The sequence below is a fragment of the Pseudoliparis swirei genome, chromosome 23 (assembly GCF_029220125.1).
Source record: "Pseudoliparis swirei isolate HS2019 ecotype Mariana Trench chromosome 23, NWPU_hadal_v1, whole genome shotgun sequence".
NCBI lineage: Eukaryota > Metazoa > Chordata > Actinopteri > Perciformes > Liparidae > Pseudoliparis > Pseudoliparis swirei.
Genome location: NC_079410.1, coordinates 18097357 through 18119495, shown reverse-complemented (window position 1 = coordinate 18119495; position 22139 = coordinate 18097357). Strand labels below are relative to the sequence as shown.

The following is a 22139-nucleotide window of genomic DNA, read 5'->3' as shown; positions in this document are numbered from 1 at the left end:
CTAGCGTCGGGTGTCCCTCCTCCGTACCCCCCCCCCCTCTCCGCCCAGCCGCCCCCGACTCTCAGATCAAATTTGGAAGCCCAGCAGCAACCCCCCCCCCCCCCTCCGACGCCCAGGCAGCCAGTGTCCTGGAGGGGGGGGGGGTTGTGTTTGTGGCTCTGCTCTCGGTTTTCAGCGGAGACGGCTGCTCTGGGACGGATTAATCAGGCCGTCTCTCCCCCAGAGTCAGCTTTCATTTTGTCATGCCTAGGTCCGGCTGCAGGCTCCCGAGGGCCCGCGGGCTTCTAGTTGCCGGAGAAGAGACTTGGAAACAAACAAACAAAAAAGATGGAAAAAAAAACCAAATGAATTTAGACTCAGGTTAAAGGTCGACAGCTATCCTGTAAGGGGACGCTTCACTAGCACATCATTACACACCGTGTTATTAAATAGAACAAAGTGGCTTGAACCACGCTTCAAAGACGATAAGAACGTCTTAGATACACATTTTTATCCGAGAAGCATCATCGGTTCTTTGGAGAAAGGCAAATCTGTAAGTGTTTGTAAAACATGAATCCACTGTGAATAGACATGCTCATCAGGTAATGACCGTTGGTGTCGTCACCCTGCTCATCAAACGCTCTCGTGTCGCGCGTGTGTGACGCGGCGGTGCGTTTGCACGCGAGCTCACAGGACGTACCCAAACCCCGCGAGGCCACGTCCGTGGCGATGAGGATGGGAGCTTTGCCGCTGCGGAACTCTGCACCGCAGAACAGACGGTCAGGAGCTGAGCGCGGAGGAGAGGAGGCCTCGGTGCTCGTGTAAAGGCAGTGCTTCGCGTACCCGATAGCACCCAGTCCCTCTCTGGCTGGCTCTTGTCGCCATGAATACACATCGCCGGCCACCTGGAAGAGACGAGCGAGCGGTGACGTAAATGACCAGGTGCAGCAGCTTTACCCCGGTGTTATCGCAGCGGTTTTACATTTCACGATCTCCAGAGGGAAACGCATGCACACCGGTTCCCACAAACTTCTGGGTCAGATACACGACGCCAACTGTATAGAACACCATTGTATTCCTAAAATAAATAAATATATATAAATAGTATACATATATATACATATATATAAATACATATATATATATTAATAAATAAATATATATATAAATTAGGGCTGTCAATCGATTAAAAAAAATTAACTAATTAATCGCACATTTTGAAATTCATTAATCGCGATTAAAAGTTTTTTCTTCTAAAGACTCAATCTTCTAAATGAACGCGTAATCCCTTCAGACAGCGTGTATTTTAGACACTTGTTTAATTGTATTCTTTTTTAAAGATAAAACTTCACACAGAGCTGTGTTTTCAAAGAGGCTCCTACATATAAAGTGCCAGCGAGGTATTTAATATCGTGGATGATCAATTGTTTCTTCAGTGAAACATCAGATTAGTAAACAAAGGTGTATTTGAGACCCCATTGGTCCTGTCATCTTTAACACTGAACAACAGCAGAACCAGTGGCCTTGTTAACTGACAAATATGTCATGTTAACCCTCTGGAGTCTGGGCTCATTTTCTCGATTTTACAAAAACATGTAAATTCACCTTTTAAAGGCTTTTGCATGTGACACATCCCAGTGTTTCCCCCACCATTCTATCAGGGTGAGGCCCCGCCCCCCTGAAATGTTCTCTATCGCGCCAGATCACAGCAGAAGTAATGTAAGCTGTAAGGTTCTTTCCTTAAAGACGTCTTTGTTCTTTTATGAAACTAAACGTCTGATATTGATCGTCTCTACAGCAGCATGTCATTCTGTCTCGACGTGTCGTTCACTCTTCTCGGCTCTCCGTCTCGCGCGCCGCAGAGCTCCATGCCGGCGTGTGCGCGCGCATCGGGGCGGAGCAACAACAAAAAGTCACCTGCACCTTCTGCCCCGCATCACCGACACGTCGCCCTCTGTTTCTCTGTGAATATCGAGGAGCAGACGGGAGGAAGGAGGCGGACTGCCGCGGCTTGACACTCAGAGGAGTGCAACAACTTCAACGCACACCGGAAGTAAACAAAGTTGCGGTAAAATATTTGTGTGTGTTAATCGCGGCCAAATTAATCACATAGATTAACGCGTTAACGCTGACAGCCCTAATACATACACATTTACTTACATACACACTTACTTATATATTTATGAAATTACACACATACTTACATGCTTACATACTTACTTACATACTTACACACAGACTTTAACCCCCGCCGCGTCTGGCTCACCTCTCACGGTCAGCGTGACCCTGGCCCTCGCTGACCCCAGCAGGTTTCTGGCCAGGCATTCATACTGGGCCGTGTCCTCCTTCTGGGCGCTGCTGACTCGCAGCGAGCCGTTGGACAGCGGGGAGAAGCGGTCGTCGCCCAGCAGGCGGCGCCCTCCCTTCCGGGACCACTCCATCGTGGGCGTGGGCTCCCCCTCCGCCCGACAGTCGAGCACGACCGTGCCGCCGGCGTCCACCGCCACCGTCGGCTCCGCCGTGATGGCCGGAGCACCTGGAAGAGGCAGAGATCTACGTGATCTAAGCTTTAAGAAAAAGCCGGCGACGTCACTGTTTAAGGGTCCATTGGACTTGGCCCTGCAGTCAAAGGTCAAGGTCAGGGATGTCTATGTGTACAGACTGTAAAGCCCTCTGAGGATAATTAGTGATGTGTGATGTTGGGCTCTGCTAAATAAACTGAATAGAATATCACTAAAGTGAGAGGGCAGACGCTTACTGTGCACGGTCAGGGCGACGCTCCTCTCCACCACGCCAGCCTCATTCGCTGCCACACACATGCAGTCGCCTGCATCTTCACTCTGTATAAACACAATGAAGAGCTGTTGTTGATGAGAACCGTTGGGATCCCTTTCCTTTGGTATCAACGGTATTCGCAGAACGGATCTCGGTCCGGCGTGTTTTCCTACCGCCGTGCCGTAGATGGCCAGCGAGCCGTTGTCCAGCTGACGGACGCGGTCGCCGGTCTGGATGTTGATTCCGCTCTTGCTCCAGCGGATGGTGGGGGGGGGTCTCCCCGGACCTCACAGCTCAGGATGGCGTTGCCACCAAGAGGCTCAACGCGGTCGGAGTGATGGTCCCCGTCGATGATCGGAGGCTCTGGAGACATGAAGGAAAAGACCCCTGGATTAGGATGTTGTAAATGACATGGTAGCCCTTTACATCCCTCTGCTATCCATTATAATGTAGTTAGATGACATTTTAAGTGGAAATGTACAATATTTGACAGCAATGTCTCCAAAAAAATAATTTTTTACCTTATTACTATATTCTCATGAATGATCTGCTCAATAACCAGCCTCATGGGGGACTTATAGGTGCCTAACAGGGAGGTTATAGTTACACTACCGTTCAAAAGTTTAGGGTCACTTAGAAATATTCTTATTTTTCAAAGCACTGTTTCTTCAATGAAAATAACATTAAATATATCATAAATACTCTCTCCATAGTTAATGTGTACATGACTATTCTCTGGTGTGTAATGAAGTCTCTACAGAGGGGTGTAGAGGGCCATCTCCAGTACCCTTTACGTCAGTGGTCACCAACCTTTTTGAGCCCAAGATCCCTGACCTCCGCCTTCATGACCGGCAAGATCTACCTTTGAGGCGTTGAGAGAAAACGACGGTCCAGACTGGACTTACAACTTTTTATTTGGCCTAATTGTCATTTTGGTCCAGCGTTCAAATTGATGTGACCAGGTACACATAATTTAAGTGTAATATAACAAGTAAGATATTTGTTAACCGCACACAATATGAACAAGAAAAAACACATTTGCAATGAGCAGCTGGATGAACTACCAATATAAATGTTGTATTTATTTACATTACAACACAACACTGACAACATGATCAGTCAGTGCAACTCATGTAAGTTCAGCTCTCATCATAATGCCATCAAGCCATGTGACTCCAGTCAGTGTGATGGCTGTGACTGAACTCTGTCTGTGAGCTTGTAGTTAGTTCATAATCACAGACAGCCAGTCTGAGGCAGTCTGTCAGCTGTCTGTCAGTCATCCAGCTCCTGGTCTTTGATTTGGTGATTTTCTCAACTCCACTGACGAGTTTTTCGGGACAAAATTGGTATTCATGAACGTTTTCTCATCTGGGATTGGTTCTGAACTCAAAACGTTGGTGATTACGTTCACATCAGCTCTACAGACATCCTCAGATTTAAATAATTTTCATAATAATAAATATGAGAATCACCATTTGTCCCTTTTCAAATAATAGAATAAATGCAATTGCAATCACTTTCAAGTAAACCAGATTGCTCTATCAGACAAGAAAAAAAAGCTCAATGTTGAGCTTTTGTTTTGAAGGACAACAGCAGAAAAGCCAAACTCACGGAGGTAAGACCTGGCAAGTCAACAAGAATCTCGGCTGTCGCGCATACGCAGGCGTAACCTGTTAATGCCGTAACGTAAACATGTACACGAAGGTCCAGGCATTTCAACATTTATTTATTGATGACTTAGTTTTATGTCGGTGTAATTTGAGCTTGTGTAATATGTGAAGTTATCAATAAAGGTCTTTCTGCATTTCCCCCTGCACCCCACCTGTAGTGGTACGTTCCCCTCTTTCGGGGCGCACAGCTGACAACACGGCTGTGTAAGCGAACCCGTTTTCAGGCGTTCATGAATCAGGCGGAGATCTTTTCTGACCTCAATCTTCCAGTCAGAAAGAAAACATTTCAGAAGACACCTCAGAAAATGTTTGAAAACAAGGAACAATTTGTTTCTGATTTTATTTTCATTTTATTTTGGAGATCGACAGGGAACGTCTCCGAGATCGACGGGTTGGTGACCACTGCTTTACGTCCTTTTTATGTGAGCGCAGCTGAAAACAGTTATGCTGCTGAGAGAAGCTATAAAACTGGCCTTCCTTTGAGCCTCAAGAACTACATTAATATTTTATATAAACATCATCATTTATAACCTCAACATCTGGACTAGATTTTATATTCATTGATAAATAAAAGTGACAGTTTTCATGTGAATCACTAAACTGTCTGGCAACCTGACAGAGATATAAATGTATGTTATGTTATTGCTTACCGTATCTTAAACTCAACAATCAGAGGAGCTTCCCGAACTCCGCGTTCCCACCCGAAGGTTGTGTTATGTGTTTGGGGAGTCTGATAAGGAAGTGATAATAAACCAGACGGAAGGAATATGTCAACTTGTCCTCAGTTCCACTTCTCCTTTGTTGTTGTGTGTGTGTGATTAAGCTTTCAATAAAAGGCTGGACCAAAGGGGTGCTCGGCGGAATGTCTTGGAGGTCGTCGTGCTCGTAGCACGTGCGTCTGAGCTTCCCCTTTGGCCAAAGCTTACAAAGATACTACGTTGTCTGTGATTCATTTCTCACCTCCTTGACCGTGAATATTTTACATGATATAGAGAGGAAAAAACCTATCATAACTTGGTGCCGTGACCCGGATCCCAACATACCCATCGGCTGGATTTTTCTTTTTCCTGCGGAGCCACTGACACCTGTGCAAGGCCCCGACTGATCATCGGATTAAGAGACCGCTCAGCAGTGGATAATAATTTCTGCAGAGAGGAGATCCAGTCGTGGATTGACGGGATCCGGCGGATCGGAAGACCGAGGGAGACTGACCCAGACAAAGTATGTATGGTTTGCCCTTTTGCGAAAAATAAAGGTTGATTACGCGCCGTAAAATAAGGTTTTGCCCTTTTGCGAAATAAAGGTTGACTACGCGTCGGAAAAAATAAGGTTTTGCCCTTTTTGCGAGAAATAAAGGTTGACTACGCGTCGTAAAAATAAGTGTGGTGAACTAATACATATTTGTGGGAGAACTATGTGTTTGTTTAGCTTTGTTTGTTTATATTTGTTTGTGAATGAATGCTGTGACTCTATTGAATCAGCGTCGCCCGACCTGTTCAATTAGACAACCACAGATTGACAGGTTTGGGTAAAGAAACAAGGAAATGTACTAATACTATACGATCACACCATAAACAATGGGTAATTCTCACGGAAAGCCTGAAGGCGAATTTTCAGGCGACACATTGTTTATGTTCAAACAGGACTCAGATAGTGTGAAATATCTGAAAAAATAAAAAAAAATGAAAAATAAAATGGAAAACAAAATACGGCTTTTCCGGCGAACTAAACGTTTTTGAGATAGAAACAATCTGTAAAAATCTAAGAACCATCGCCATAGAAAACAAAAAACCCAGACTCAGCGAATCAAAACACCACGAACTAAAACAAGCAGAACAGTGGTTCCGAGCAGCAAAAGAGAGGGCACGTCACGCAGAAAACCTCATTAAACTGAAAATGAACAAAGGACCAGAGGTCTACGTTCGAGAGGGGGGGGATTTTGGACTGACTGCATACCAGGGGAGGGAAACCACAAGGGGAGGGTACCGAGGAAGAGGCCGAGGAAGAGGCCGTGGACAGACTCGAGGGAGGAGTAGAGGGCGAAATGAGGAAGAATGTTGGGCCTGCGGAGGGGTTGGACATTGGTCACGTGACTGCCCCCACCCTAAGTGGGGGCAGAAACGTCCCCAATGACAGCCACGGAGCAGCCCCAGCACCCTCGTAGAGGACGAGACTGACTACGAGGAGACTAACAAACAGAAAGATGAAATAACAAAAGGCAATGCTAACGCTGATGAAGAAGCAAAACGAGCGGCTAAAACACCACAGGTACACGCAGTACGAACAACACCGTCAAGTCCAATAGACATTGAGATCCTACGAGAGGCACAAGCGAATGCAACAACACAAGAAAAAGCCACATGGGAAACAAGGGGGGCCACGGAGGAAAACAAGATGCTTTGTATAGAAGGGAAACCGATCCTACCAAGAAGTCTATTTAAGGCCGTGGCTATTTTGAGTCATGGGCGATGCCATGTCTCAACAGGAGGGATGGTATCTATGATAGAACAATACTTCTATACAATAAATATACAAAACTACTTAAAACTTTTTGTAAAGCATGTGTAACATGCATCAAGCACAACCCTCAAGGAAACCTTGCCCGAGCGAGGCAGGTTCCGCTCCTGAATACCCATTCCAGGTAATGCACATGGATTTCATCGAACTCACGCCATGCGGTCATTACAAATACTGTTTAGTAATGGTGGATGCATTTTCCAAATGGGTAGAAATTGCACCAACAACGAAAGCAGATGCTGAAGCAGTGGTGAAAGCCATATGCAAATATATTCTGCCCACTCATGGCATTCCAAGACGCATTTACAGTGACAATGGCTCACACTTTGTAAACGAGGTAGTAACAAAACTAAGCGTCATTATGGACATTGAACTAAAAAATCATTGTGCAACCACCCACAGAGTGCCGGATTGGTAGAGCGAACCAACGGCACCATAAAAAGCAAACTGAAGAAATGCATGACTGAAACAGGAAAACCTTGGCTGGAGTGCATAGACATTGTGAAAACATACATGCATATCGTTCCGACCCAAACGGGCCCTACCCCATTTGAAATCATTCATAGACGACCCTACCGCCTACCACTAACTCACCCAGATTTAGAGCAAGTGGGTGAGAAAGAAACAATAGTGGAGTACATGAAGAAGACCATGATGGGGAGAGGAGTCAGGGAAGCAAATGTCTTGCCAGATTCACCTGTCTCCCCCATTATGTCTGTACAGGTCGGCGACTGGGTCTTCATCCGCGTCATCAAGAAAAAGACGTGGAGCGACGCTCGCTGGGAGGGACCATTCCAAGTCCTTCTGACGACTGCAACCGCTGTAAAGATAGCCGAGAGGACCACTTGGATATATCTTTCCCATTGCAAACTGTTCCCTACAGAAATCCCGGACCAGTGCCTGATCCGAGCGACCACGAGCAGAGGAAGACTGACTTCAAAGGGGCTGTCCGCAAAGACAGCCATCTCAACGTCAGTGAAGAAACCAACGATCCCTGCTCTTAGGTGTCGGCTCGGGTGATGGAGCGAGAGGTCCCGAGGAACTCAAACGAGAGGAGCAAGGGAGAAGGAGCGGAAAGAAGACCATCCAGACTCAGAGTTAAGTGCAGAGAAAGGGGTGGACCCTGCATTATCGGAGTCGTGGCAGCCATGGCCATGGCGATAGGCGCGTTCTGGTTGTGTTTTCTGTTACAGGACGCAGCAAAAAAAGGTTCCCAGAGGTCCCGAGGAAGAAGGGACATTGCTGGTACCAACCCGCTGCTGTCACAAGAGAAAGAATGGACACACATGCAACACAGTCCATGGGAAGACCTGTCAATGCTCCCGTTTAAGAAAATATAACGTAAACGTTTGGTTTAAGCTTGTATGACATAATTGTGTAAAACTCCTCACAAGGAACGGACAGTTATTGATGTGAAGCTGCTGACTAAAAAGTTTAATTCCCAAAGAGATTGGTGTGGTGTTACTAACAAATTATGTGTAAGAAAAAAAGAGAATAATCATGATTCTGCTTGGACTGCTTAACCCAAATACGTAAATCACATGCTGCTTAGAAACTAGACAAATAAAATGAGTGCCCTTATTGACCATGTTTAAATAATAAGCAATAGCATAAACAGGAGGGAACTGACAGAGATATAAATGTATGTTATGTTATTGCTTACCGTATCTTAAACTCAACAATCAGAGGAGCTTCCCGAACTCCGCGTTCCCACCCGAAGGTTGTGTTATGTGTTTGGGGAGTCTGATAAGGAAGTGATAATAAACCAGACGGAAGGAATATGTCAACTTGTCCTCAGTTCCACTTCTCCTTTGTTGTTGTGTGTGTGTGTGATTAAGCTTTCAATAAAAGGCTGGACCAAAGGGGTGCTCGGCGGAATGTCTTGGAGGTCGTCGTGCTCGTAGCACGTGCGTCTGAGCTTCCCCTTTGGCCAAAGCTTACAAAGATACTACGTTGTCTGTGATTCATTTCTCACCTCCTTGACCGTGAATATTTTACATGATATAGAGAGGAAAAAACCTATCACAACCCCAGACCTTTGAACGGTGGTACATACATTTATATATTTGTGTGTTTACCTCTGACGTCGACGACGCCCAGTGACTTGATGGTCCCGACGTCGTTTTCTGCCTCGCAGCTGTTGGTGCCCGAGTCCTCTTTGTCCACGCGCTCCACCAGCAGCTCGCTGAGGCCCGGCACGCGGTCAGAGGGAACTGAAGACAAGAGGAAACACGTTAGACTTCTTTATTCGAGAGGATCACACGCAGCGTCGATGTTTCAGTTGAAATAAAACGTTTTCCTCGCTGCTCACCCGGGACGACGTTGTCGTTGAAGGCCCACGTGATTCTGGGCGGGGGGACGCCACCGACTCCACAGGCCAGCAGGAGGCGAGAGGAGCCACAGCTGGAGGGTTGACGTTGCAGGAGGCATGGTGATGACCGGCACACTGACCGTTTGGCTGCTGGTGGTAAGCTCTGCCACAGCTGCTGTGTCTCCAACACCTTCTCTGGGCTGGTGTTCAGAGAGGAGCTGGTGGGTTTTCTTTTGGCCAGATGCTTGATATATCTGGAGATATGTTGGCATGTGGTCGGATGTAACAAACTGTGAGGGTCAGCGCACCCCCTCTGGACCATGGCGGCGTCGTCGTCATCCACCTGCTTCAGCATGCGTGGAGCTCCGTGGTGTTTCATCAGAAGTCGTCAATGGCACCTTCTGTCCACCGGCCGTGGTCCAGGACCTGGACGATGCCTCCTAGTTTTATCGGTCCGGTGCGAGCGGCTATATGGAGAGGAGGATACGGGCAGCGGTGCTGGAGATAAATACAGCGTATAAAGCACATGTTGATGACAGTGTTTCTTGGGAGAATACAATTATATGGTGATGTGTTTTATATATTTTCAAGATTATTGTAAATAAACAATATATTAAGACGATTGTCTTGTTATTCTGTTTTTTATTTACACGGCTGGTTCTCAGTGCAAAGTCCATATGAGGGTGGTCGGGGTTTAATTCACCTGGAGCAGACGACGGCCTCAAGGGCGGCTGGAACTTTACGTCAGACCCCTCGTGGACGGACAGGATGGGCACAAGACTGGATGGAGCTTCCCTCACAGTGGCACTGGTCTCCTGAAATGAAGCGTCACACGGAGAGGACAATAAGTATTCACAATCTGATCATCATTATTGATAATTGACGGGTCATTTATCTGGATTACCTGACGGTCTGTGGCCTCTACAGCTGCAGGATGCTCCGTCTCCTTGGCGACCGCAGCGGCCATGCTTGGCTGTGTCTTGTGCTTGTCCCAGTTGACAGGAACAGGACGACAGCCGGGCTCCACATAGTCCAGACCGAATCTCTCTCCTGTGTCTCCGTTGGTGACCTGCAGCGCTGGATATTTTGCCTTTGCCGTCACCTTTGCAGACAAATTGTTCAGCTCTGCTATCAACACGGGGTCGAACACGGCTGGCAGCTCCACACCGGGCAGCTTCAGGTCAACCAGTCTCCGGAAGTTCCAGCGCACCACCCCTGTCATGGCCTGCGCCTGGAATAGTTCACAGGAAACCCGGTTCCCTGTGACCCACTGGGCTTGGTGAAAGTGGAAGCCCTCCTGCTGAGAGGGGCCTCTCTCAGGGATCCAGATGGGCGCAGCAGCTCCCTCTCCCTCGGTGTAGTTCAGCTGCAAGGTGCCACCAAACCTGTACAGGGTTCCCTCCCCCACCTCAGGGTCGCTCAGGCAGCCTCTCAAAATGTGCACCCGCCGAATCTTTCATATCTTTAACATGGAGGATTTGAAGAGGAGCAGGTCATTGGCATCTTTTACCAGGTAGAAGTGAAGCAGGACGTCTTCCACCCTCTGCAGCAGCTCTCGGGGCTGTGGCACCTTGCACCTGCAGCGCTCTCATGTGCAGCTGAGTGGGATTTGGAGGAGAGATCCCACAGAAGGTGTTCGCCTCCTTGAGCCTCTGGAGATCTCCCTGGTCCACAACGAGGAAGGCTGCAGAGAGGAACTGGCAGAAAGGTGTAGAGAGAGTGATGCTCCGAGACTGAAGCGCCGCATGCAGTGGAACAAGTCCAACTTGATGGTTATATCGTTGTTGAACTTGGTCCTTGAGGCGCTGGTGTTCTCCAGGTTCCCAGACAATGCCTCTGAGGTCCTCCAGCAGTCCCACAAGAGCTGCACCTGAGCTCCAGCCTGCAGGACCCTGAAGGCAGCACAGCAGTCCCTAAAACACGGGAAATAAAATCACAGCTGAAAACATCTCTCAATTTATTGAGTACAAATTGAGCCTCAATATATTTTACAATATAAAATAAATCAACCTGAAGTGTTCCAACTAATTGTATCTTTTCATTCAGAAAAAAACAAGACAACTAAACTATATAACGTCCACGTCAAAAACAAAATGATGTTTTGAACTGAAACTAGTTCTTCATACCTGTCCACCTGCTGGAAGCCGGCCTTCTCCACTCCAGCTGCAGTGTAGCGTTGACTCAGACCCTCATACATGGCATGAAGGGACCGGTCCACTCTGACTGCAGCATCAGCTCAGGATCATCCAGTTCTCGTTCATCACGACGTATGATGACATGGTGCCGGATGAGAGCACCACCTTCCTCGCCACTTTGCGGGTGTGGTCGGACCTCAGCGCCTGTCTGAAGCTCCCCTGCAGCAGCAGAGTGAGGTGGGATGAAACGGAGACTCCACACCAGCCGTCAGCATCGGAGTAGCCGCCAAATGCCTCTGGAGCGTCGGCCTGTCTGAGGAGCCCAGTGATGGTTCTCTGGCCGGAGAGCCCTGCCTCCGCATCCCTGACGTTCTGCACGCTCAGCAGGTAGGCCAGGTGAGCTCTCTCGTACTTGAGATGGAGCGTCTCCGTCAGCTGCTTGGCCATGTCCTCCGGTGACCTACCGCTGCGCCTCATCTCGTCCATCACTGACTTGCTCCGCCTTCATCCACAGCCTCGGCTGCTGAGCGCCACTGAGCCACATCCTGATCATGACCAGGGACAGAGGCTGCAAGCTGGGGTGAAGCGTTGACAGAGACGGGAGGAGCTGCACATGGAAGAGATGTAAAACCCAAAACAACATGACAGTACATGTACAATCGGAGGACAGGGTTACAACAATGTCACAGAAATGCACACCTTGATCCAGGACCATGTGTCTCTGTGTGTCCACAGGGGCCTTATTCTGAGATGGTGAATCTAGAGAGGAGTGAGATCAAATCAGGAAAGGCAAGTGAGACATTAAAAAAAATCAACATTTAAATATCCTTTCTCATTGCAATGAAGAAAAGTAGAACATGTGCCCCCAGGAAGGAATGGTGCTGCTGGTATCCCCGGCTCTGCAGAAGAAGTGTGGGACGCTGGCTTTGCATGTGCTTTGGAACAAAGTTTGAACAACAGATGTGAAAAACTAATTGTTAACAGCAGATGTTATCAATACATGATTAATATACACTCTGCGAGGCTAGGAGCACTACACACTTGGCCTCAACACGTTGGGTTCCTGATCTTCCCTCACAATATCATTTTGTGTCATTTTCTAGGAGCCATCTGAATAATTTCCCCTTGTATTTACCAAACTGCAGGACGTACTCCCCCATCGCCTCCTGTCGGTCGGACACATCTCCTCCCCGCTGAAGGAGCGTGGTGTGAGCATTGGTGCTCACGAGATGCTGGAGCTGAGCAGGAGACTTGTCCTGAAGCGAGGGGTCTGTTTTAATCCTCATGGCCTCATCGGAGGCCCGATGGGAACGACACCGCCTTCCTGCCTGGGAAGAAGTTGGTGGTCTTCTTCATCATCTCCTGTGCACAGCAAAACACAACGCAGCGCATAGACAGAGTCCCTCACGTTAACGGTGATGAGCATTTGTAATAACTAGGTAACAGCTTCATTTATTACACAGATATAGGCAGACAGACAAGAAAACTAAGTGTTTTCCACCTTAATTATTCTATATTCTGCTTGTCATCGAACTTGAACCCATCTTAAACGTGGGGAACTGTAGTAATTACCCATTCAAACTAATATTATTCATAAAGACAAGTCAATGAGTTCATGTTGATGCTGACCACGTTACACACACAACAATATACACTAAATACGTCCCATTAATTACGTTATACTGTGCTAGTGAGGTTGCTAACAACACACAGTGTTACAATGCTAACCAACACAAGTGAAGTAAAGTATAGAAACAGTTGACCAACATATACAACTGAGAACCGTTCATTAAGTAACTTCACAAAATGCGGCGTACTTACGTGTAACCGTTTGTCCGAAAAAGAGCCGCGAAAAGACGCTGCGCGAGGCTCAGGTGTGTGTGCTGCTGCGGGTCGTCTCCAGGGTTGCCAGGTCTGTGTGACAAAACCAGCCCAATGGCCAAGAAAACCAGCCCAAGATCAGAACTCAAAATATGCCCGTGCTCTGCTCGATGTTCCCGTCCTATTCTAAGAGGTATGTGACTTTATTTATTGTTTTATCTCTTCCGTTGTTCCGGGGTGTTCCGTAAATCCTTACTACGTCAATCCTTACGGTGTTCCCCGGCGTTAAGGCGCTTGGCACGGCTTGGCCTCCACATTAGCTCGGCGGCGCTGCGTTAGCCGCTTAAGTAGTCTTGGTGTTGCTTGAAGTCCAGTCTCGGTCTCGTCTCTTCTCCCCTCCCCCCGCCTCACCCAGTCCGCCGCGTGCTCGCTTCAATTGTTGTTGTTGAAGTTCCGTGAGTTTTAACGGCCGCTAACTCATCATGTTGGGGATGGTATTCTGTCATGTTCATAGTCTTCGTACTTTTAGGAATAACGAATTAGAGAACAAAAACTATTTTTAACAATAAGTTAAAAGTTAAGCCCAACACACTATCTTGACGTTTAGTCAGTTGATCTCACTGAGCCCTCCTCCGGGGCTCGAACCCACGGACCACGGATCCTCCCTACAAGAAGGCGTGCGGGGTGCAAGTGCGAGTGTTTTAGTCCACTACACTAATGGGTCGGGACAAGTAAAGATGGCACAAAAGGTTAATTTATCCTTCTATTTCTTCTTTCCTTGACGCCCAGCGACAGTTTGCATGAAAACAATTGACATATACGTAATAATACAAATATAATAATAACGAATTAAGAGTGTATATATATATATATATATATAAATATAAATAAGAATAAATCAGAGTTAATAATAATTAATTCAAAGAGTTGACCAATAAATAATCATAAATCAAGAGTTGACAATTGACAAATACATAATATTAGTCATAATAATGTTGGATCACATGTTAATAAGGTCAAGATTCCAGGTTTCTTTAAAGGCACAACCTGCCTGCACTTCAGCCTCTGACGCAACAGTTAATTAAACTACCGAATCACACCATGGGTGGTAAAATACCAGCCATTTTCTCTTTAGGGGAAATGACTTAAACACAAATGGCACAATGACATGCTTGAGATGTGACTGGCCTTCTGATCTCAGGGAGCCATTAACACTCGGCTGTACATTGGAGTATTTTGTGCTGCTCATTTACCAAAAGTACAGCAGTCACATATTACACAGTAAGCCGCTTCATTGATTCCTTTGCACGTGTTTTAATTTAAAAAGCCAGGATCCAGTCGACCGATTGACCGTAGAGGACTACGACGACAGGCAGCGCCCACCGGTGTGGCCCGAAGCATCCGGCGTGAACCATCCGTGGACGAAGTCCCGCCGCCGCCCACCTGCCTCTGGTCTCCTGAAGCGAGACGGAGAAAATGATCATCCGTCTCCAGTGACTGAGTCAAGAACATATCTGAAAACATCTTTTGATTTCTTTTGTAGCGAATTAATGAAAATGAAATAAATTGTTCACCTTACGCTAAACTGTCAGTATTTAATTTATAGTCCCTGAAATGATGGAAACCATGGGAACAATGTCTATTCCTTTTGTAGGGTGATTTAAAATTAAAACAAAAACTTTTAGAAATAAAAAGGACAGTAAAAAAGACAATTTGTATTACATTTGACTTAATAATCATCTTAAATGAGGACATATTTCAACTCAAAATCCAGTTTATTTTTCCAGTGGATAGTCTACAGTTTTTCTTTTACACACAATTCATTAAATTATTTCCTTTTAGATGTACCATGCGTCCGTGTTTATCCTAATTTTTATTTTTATTAGACCCTGCTCCCCATTGTTAAATGACAGAAATGAATGAGAGACAATAGTTTGATTAAAAGGATAAACATTGATATCAATGTTTATTCTTTTAAATCAAACTGCGTTAATTAACATATCTCCACCCCCCAGAGTGTCCCTTATCCAGGTGAGAAGGGAACTGAGGAGGATCAAAGTGAGGAAGGCCACGGGTCCAGACGGCATCAGCTCAAGGCTCCTCAAATCCTGTGCAGACCAGCTGTGCGGGAAAGTGGAGCACGTCTTCAACTTGAGCTTGAGGCTGGGGAAAGTACCACAGCTGTGGAAGACCTCCTGTGTGGTACCAGTACCGAAGACCCCGCGGCCCAAGGACCTCAACAGCTTCAGGCCGGTGGCATTAACATCACACCTGATGAAGACCCTGGAGAGGTTGGTCCTTGTCCAGCTTCGCCCCCTGGTGAGCTCATCGCTGGACCCACTTCAGTTCGTTAGTATTAGTTTTTAGTTTCTTCGTCTTTAGTTTTGTGTTTTATAATTATTTTTATTAATGCTCTGATGTGCACCGCTGCTGTGATTTTTGAAATGTCCCCACTGTGGGACGAATAAAGGTATATATCATATATGAATACAACAGATTTGTTTAGTCCTGGAAAATAACATTATTTTAAAATTCCAGGACATTTCCAGGTTTTTCATGAGCGTACAAACCCTCCTTCCAGATGTTCATGTACATGTCCGTTAGGTCCCCATCTACAGAGAACCGCCCGCAGGAAGAACAGAAAAGTCATAACTATATATATGTTGTATTATTATTAGAGGCTCAACAGACATATTAACAGATGCTATTGACTTTGTTTTGCACGCGCTTCTTTCTGCATGCAGCTTAATGCAGCCGAGACAAACTAAGGACGCCGTGTTTAAATATAGACGTGATGGTCAGATCTGTAAGAGAGCCAGTTGTTGACATGATGACGTAACCTGATGTGGCACCACGGGGGTTCTGACTGGCTATTTATTATTTTTTGTGAACCAAAGAAGTTTAAAAAAACAATATATATATACTATATATATATGTATATACGTGTGTATATATGTGTATTCTGTATATATATATATATAATATTTGTGAGTGGAGCGAAGAGGAGGAGGAAGGGGATGAAAGGGAGGAAGAAAAAAGGAAGCGACACACACATACATATACACTTACACAAGCACACACACACCTACAAACGCACACAAACACACATTCACAAACACATGTACACACATATACACACGCAAAGACATAAACTTAGACACGCACATGCATACACACACGTACAACCACACATGCATATAGTCACACATGCACACACATAAATATACACACACAACCACACACATACGGAGATGAGCTGCTCCCGGTACAGCGCCACCAGGCTGTTGAACTCCAGTGTTGTTGTTGTTGTTGTGGTCACTGTCGCGCCAATGCTGCAACCTGTGCACGATGAAACACAATCGGGCTACACACACACGCACCACCTGCATGAGACTTGATGTCGGTGCTCACCGACTGACAATTAACTGTTTAGGAACATCCAGGACAGTGAATGCTATATAAACACAATAGTTGTGTTATTGTAAATCATCTATGTTTAAATCTGTAACACACAGATTGTGTTCACTGCAAAAGCCCTGATTTTTTTGATAATGATTAACCCTCCCAAAAAATTCCTCCCTCAAAAACAGACCACTGCACTTCTGACCACAAACTGTCATCTCAATGTCATTGCTGTGTGTGCGTGTTGTGACTGAACTCTGTCTGTCTGCTGTGAGCTTGTGTGCAGTCTGTTGTGAGCTGAGACGGTCTGAACGTCTCTGGCTGTCTGTGAGCTGTCTGTCAGTCTTTGAGGATGATTTGATTTGATTTTTTATTTTATTTGAATAATAATAATAATAAATATAAATTTGAGATTTTAATTTTAATATAATATAGAAATAAATAGAAGAATTTCAAATAATAGAAGAAATACAATTGCAATCACTTTCAAAAAAGAAAAAAGCTTTTTTTTTTGAAGAAAATTTGAAAAAAAAAAAAAAAAAAAAAGGCAACAGAAGACAACAAGTCGCAAGTCGCCAAGAATCGAGTGTCAGGCTGGAGCTGTAACAATAAGTACATTTGTATAAACATTTACAATTAACATTACATTTTTTATACCATTTATTCATTCATTTTATGTGTGTGTGTTATTTATTTATGTATAATGTTTTTGTGTTGGTTGTTCTGTCTGGTTTCTGTTCACCCACCCTCCTTATTCCCGTTCCTCTTTCAGAATTCCGCCTCACCTGTCAGAGTCAGCAGACTTCGTTGGGCTTTACAGGCGTCATCTGCGGAGATCTTTCTGACGTCCATCTTCAGTCAGGAAGAAAAATTTCTCAAAGACACCTCAGAACACCTCAGAAAATGTTCGAACATGATTTCATTTTTTTTTATTTTTTATTTTTCATTTTTTTTTGAGAACGATTCCGACCGTCTCCGAGGACGTGTTGGCGACCGCTGGACTCGGAGGTCCTACTTGTTGTGTTGTGTCTGTTCAATTCTTGTGTCGAGAATCGAAGTATTCTTTCAAGAAAAGAATTGAATGAATTCTGCTCTTGCCCTGAGCACTGCTAATTGAATACTCTGCTGTCTACTGAGACGGTTGCGCTGGGCTGACGTCGACGTCGATTAATTTACCAAGACCTGCGACTCTCATACCTCCCGGAAACCATAGAGAATGCATTGGCAAAAAAAAAAATTAAAAAATGCATTAACAATGGAGGAGAGGTCTGGGGGCATTTTCATCAAAATCGAACCAGAAGGGCAGGGGCCATGGGCCACACTTTAGGCTGACTGGCTGACTGTTACCTGACTGGACAATGACATACAGAGGCAGAGCAGACGTCTAGTGGAGGTGGTATTTTTTTTTTTTTTTTTTTTTTTTTCCTTTCTTTTTTCCCCCCGGCAGTGCGTCGCCCCGTCGCCCTCGCTGGACAACAAGCCCCTGGTTCACTGTGCTGACACAGTGACTGTGTTGGAAGCGTCTTTGACCCGATTCCTTCTTCTTCTTCTTTTTGTTTTTAGGCAGCTGGCATCCAAACTGGTGCATTACCGCCACCTACTGCCTTTCTTTGCGAACTAGAAATATCTAGCACTTTATCCCCTCAAAAAGAAAAGAAAATAAATTCCAATTAAATTAAAATAAACTAAACTAAGAAGGGAGCCATGTCAACTTCAGTGCCCTAAATTCTTTTATTCAACCCTGTCTCCTTCAGATACTGCAGCACCCTTCCTGCCCCCAAGGATAATGCATCCCTCAATTGCACCCCTCCTACTGCCAGCCTCCTCTTCAACCTGCCTCGCTCGTTTCTAAATTTCTGGCAATGCCAAATGACATGATCCACCGTTTCTACTGTCTTGTAGTACTCGCACAGTCCGGTTGGGTGTTTTTTAATTAATTGCATTGTTTTGTTTAGCTTTGTATGTCCAATCCTGAGTCTAGTCAATATGTTTTCTTCTCTAGTGCTAAATATTGTTGTCCTCCCCTTGTTAACATCCTTCTGAATAGTATACAGATGTCTTCCTGTGCCTCCTGCCTCCCAACTGTGCTGCCATTCCTTAATAATGTTTATTTTTATTAGTGATTTAGCTTCTGATTTGCTAAATAAAATGTCCTTCTTGTTCTGACATTCCAATGCTTGCTTTGCTAGTTTATCTGCTGCTTCATTTCCCTTTACCCCTCTATGTGCCGGCACCCACATGAATGCTACCAAAATACCCATATGATTAAGACGGAAAAGTGCTTCGTGTATTTCATTGATTAAGTCCTGCCTGCTGTTAGATGTGAGTGATTGTAATGACAATAATGTTGAACTGGAATCCGAACACAAATGATGACCTTACTTATCTGAACCTCCTCCACCCACTGTAGTGCTGCTAGAATGGCCAATGTCTCGACTGTATACACCGACAGGGCCCCATAAGGATGAACTATGAACTATGTGTGTGAGGTTGTTATCTTTTAACAACATATTACAGCCTGCAATGGAGCATGTTCAAAATACCTCTTTGACAAATACAACAGCTCATTAAGTATACATTTACACCTGTTTTCACTTGAGGTTAGATCCTGAAATGTTTTGTTGAAGTGATATAAAGTCACTTATAGTTTGAATAAAACACCAGAGCTGCATAAGGATAGACTAGTTTAGACTAGTGAATATTCTTTAAACACAAGTCAATGTATCGTACTGAGAAATGCAATTGAGAAAAATACTGGCCCTTAAGGGACCTGAAACCCCCATACCTTTGTTGATATCAATGAAGCTTTCAGTCAACTATGGCTTGCCTTAGGGTTACAAACGTGTGTGTGTGTGTGTGTGTGTGTGTGTGTGTGTGTGTGTGTGTGTGTGTGTGTGTGTGTGTGTGTGTGTGTGTGTGTGTGTGTGTGTGTGTGTGTGTGTGTGTGTGTGTGTGTGTGTGTGTGTGTGTGTGAGAAATTAACCGTCTCTCTGGCTGCAACACTAGATATATATGCGTTTTAGATTAAGACTCATCCCTGAATCTGAAGTCCATCGAATAACTCCATGAGTTAGCTGACTGACATGCTGCATCAGAAAAGCAATGAGAACACATCCCTATCTTGATAGAGCTACATCGTGTACAGGTCAACATATATAGAGACAACAGGGTTTACAATACTCCTTTACCTGACGGTAGCTCTATTTGGGTCACATCCATCATAGGTAGTCCAGTCTAAAGGCGTCTCCGTGTTCACTGCCACAGCAGGAGCCTGATTGTGTGTCACCTGGAATTCAGATTGAAAAAAATACTGCATTTAGAAATTATAGTAATGATGTATGTTGAGATCCTCACAAGTTACCAAAGTGACTTTATTTGAAAAGTCTATTAAACGTTTATTAAATGGCAAATAACTTAAAGCAGTGTGCATGGCCTATTCTAAACTCTAACAAGAACATATAGGGGGCTGCACTGATTCATATTCAAAATACACTTTAAAACCTATAACAGCTCACAAAGTAGAACTATATATGATATGATATGTACCTATATTCGTCCCACAGTGGGGAAATTTCAAAAATCACAGCAGCGGTGCACATCAGAGAATTAATAAAAATAATTATAAAACACAAAACTAAATACTAATACTAAATATACACGGGGAAAACAAAGTGTGCTGAGTAAAGTGTTGAGTTTGCCAGGATCTCCAGCGATCTACTGCAGTGTGTTGTGCAGCCTGACAGCAGCAGGAAGGAAGGCCTTGTGCTACCTCTCCCTCAGACACCGAGGGTGAATCAGCCGGTGGCTGAAGGAGCTGAAGGAGCTGCGAGAGTGTCAAGCATGGGGTGGGAGGCGTGGTTCATCAGAGACGAGAGCTTTGCCATCAAGCAAGCTGCTCACCAGTCATGTGTCTAAAGACACGCCAACTCCTGTGTGTAGTTATGTGTGTCCTTATCGTAACAAAACAGGTAACAGTCATGTTTAATCTGGACCAGTGAGTGCTGAGAGTATAGTTACGAGGATATATGTTGATCCGTAGTCTCGAATATAAAACATAAGAGATGTGAGACAGCACAAAGTCTTGTTGTGGTATCACAATTTAATCGGAGTCGATCACAGTTTCCCAGCTGACAGCGGTGGGCGAGCTGGGTGTAAACAACGGGCTACATGCTTCATTACACACTGTATGAAGAGTAAACTGGTCTCACATCGACTTGACGTCAGATAACGACGTATAACATAAATATCAGACTGACAACAAGAGCATTTTGTCAAGTATTTTTTGAAGTTAGTAGTATATTGAACAGGCACCAGCAGTCACCTACTTTGTCCTCGCTCCGTGTCCTCGGCGTCTCAACTACAGCCTCCCGAACAGGTATCACATTTTACTGCAAAGTCCTCTGTGTTTAGTCTTTAAAACATTAGCGTTACATTAAAAAAAACGTGACAAAGAGGCTAAGCGATGGAAATGTGCATTTCCTAGTTAGTCGAGACGGGTCCTGAGAGGCAACTCGAGGCCACTCCTACGGCAACTATGCTGCAAATTAACCATGAACATTAAATATCAGAGGAAATAAACGGCATTAAATACATATTCATCAATAACCCACACAGACACACAGTGGGGGGGGGCGTCTTTGCGACACTTTCCCCTACCCCTCCTCACCCCAACCACACGTCATAATGGCAGCTAACGGTGTGCGCGAGCTCTGACGTGACTTGACTGAGTCGACGAGAGCGGCTTACCCTCGGTTACGGACACGGTCTCGGTACGAACCTCTCATGTTGAGGACTCTTGTGTGAGAGGTGACGCGGTAGTTTAATGGCGGTTCGGCTCAGTGGACCCTTCTCTTGACCAGTGTTGGGCAAGTTACTGAAAATTAGTAATTAGTTATAGTTACTTCTTTTAAAAGTAATTGAATTACTTTACTAGTTACTGTATATCAAAAGTAATTAGTTACTCGGGAAAGTAACTTTTAAGTTACTTTTATGTCTGCTTTTTTAATGTCATGAACAGTACTGAACAGTCAAACACAATAAACATATGTTGTAGACCTATTTATTGCAATCAACAGGGCAACAGGCCTTCAAATCAAGCAGGAGTACAAAAGTCCCTTTTTAGTTAACTTAATACAAAATAACTGTCTCAGTGATTTAACAGTGTTTTTTTTTACCACATTAGGCCCAATGAAATAAAAGTGATTGGCCTACACAGTATTAACACTAATTAAAAGAAAACAAAGGTGCCTTGAGGTGCTGCATATAATTGAGGGGGGGGGGGGGTGCAAGTGAGGCGTGTACGTGCTGATCTGGAGTCAGTTTGGTAGGATTTGGGTATAAATTAATTATTTCATTTAAAATATGGATTTTTATTTAAAGATATTCATGTAATTTGCATGCAAAATAGGTCTACCCGGACCAGCGGACACAAAATTCAACCAGCGGCAAAAACCGCGGACCTGGCAACACTGGAAGTGGCTGACAATCACAGTGTGGCACCGTGCGTGCTGGTCGAGGGGGCGTGCCTGT

At 45.0% G+C, this 22139-nt stretch overlaps 1 protein-coding gene and 2 long non-coding RNA genes across 3 annotated transcripts; 1 reads left to right on the top strand and 2 right to left on the bottom strand.

Annotated features, from left to right (window-relative positions):
* Positions 1-107: 107 nt before the first annotated feature.
* Positions 108-3012, bottom strand: LOC130188369 (hemicentin-1-like). The gene is made up of 6 exons (XM_056406705.1): positions 2928-3012; positions 2738-2819; positions 2246-2515; positions 823-884; positions 680-739; positions 108-303 (listed from the first exon to the last, which is right to left on the bottom strand). The coding sequence occupies exons 2-6, from the start codon at positions 2796-2798 to the stop codon at positions 247-249; spliced, it is 510 nt and encodes a 169-aa protein (XP_056262680.1). The 5' UTR covers positions 2799-2819; positions 2928-3012; the 3' UTR covers positions 108-246.
* A 2012-nt stretch (positions 3013-5024) lies between these two features.
* On the top strand, positions 5025-8889 carry LOC130188370 (uncharacterized). The gene is made up of 2 exons (XR_008830605.1): positions 5025-5227; positions 8662-8889. It is a non-coding gene; the product is annotated as an uncharacterized LOC130188370 (long non-coding RNA).
* Positions 8890-16491: 7602 nt separating this feature from the next.
* Positions 16492-21460, bottom strand: LOC130188371 (uncharacterized). Its single transcript, XR_008830606.1, has 3 exons — positions 20380-21460; positions 19799-19896; positions 16492-16572 (listed from the first exon to the last, which is right to left on the bottom strand). It is a non-coding gene; the product is annotated as an uncharacterized LOC130188371 (long non-coding RNA).
* Positions 21461-22139: the final 679 nt, after the last annotated feature.

Coding starts and splice junctions, on each gene's coding strand:
- LOC130188369 (XM_056406705.1), bottom strand. CDS start 2,798: ATGTGTGTGGCAGCGAATGAGGCTGGCGTGGTGGAGAGGAGCGTCGCC. Junction 2,516..2,737: donor CGTCGCCCTGACCGTGCACA/GTAAGCGTCTGC, acceptor TGCCTCTTCCAG/GTGCTCCGGCCATCACGGCG. Junction 740..822: donor GAGGGACTGGGTGCTATCGG/GTACGCGAAGCA, acceptor TCTGCGGTGCAG/AGTTCCGCAGCGGCAAAGCT.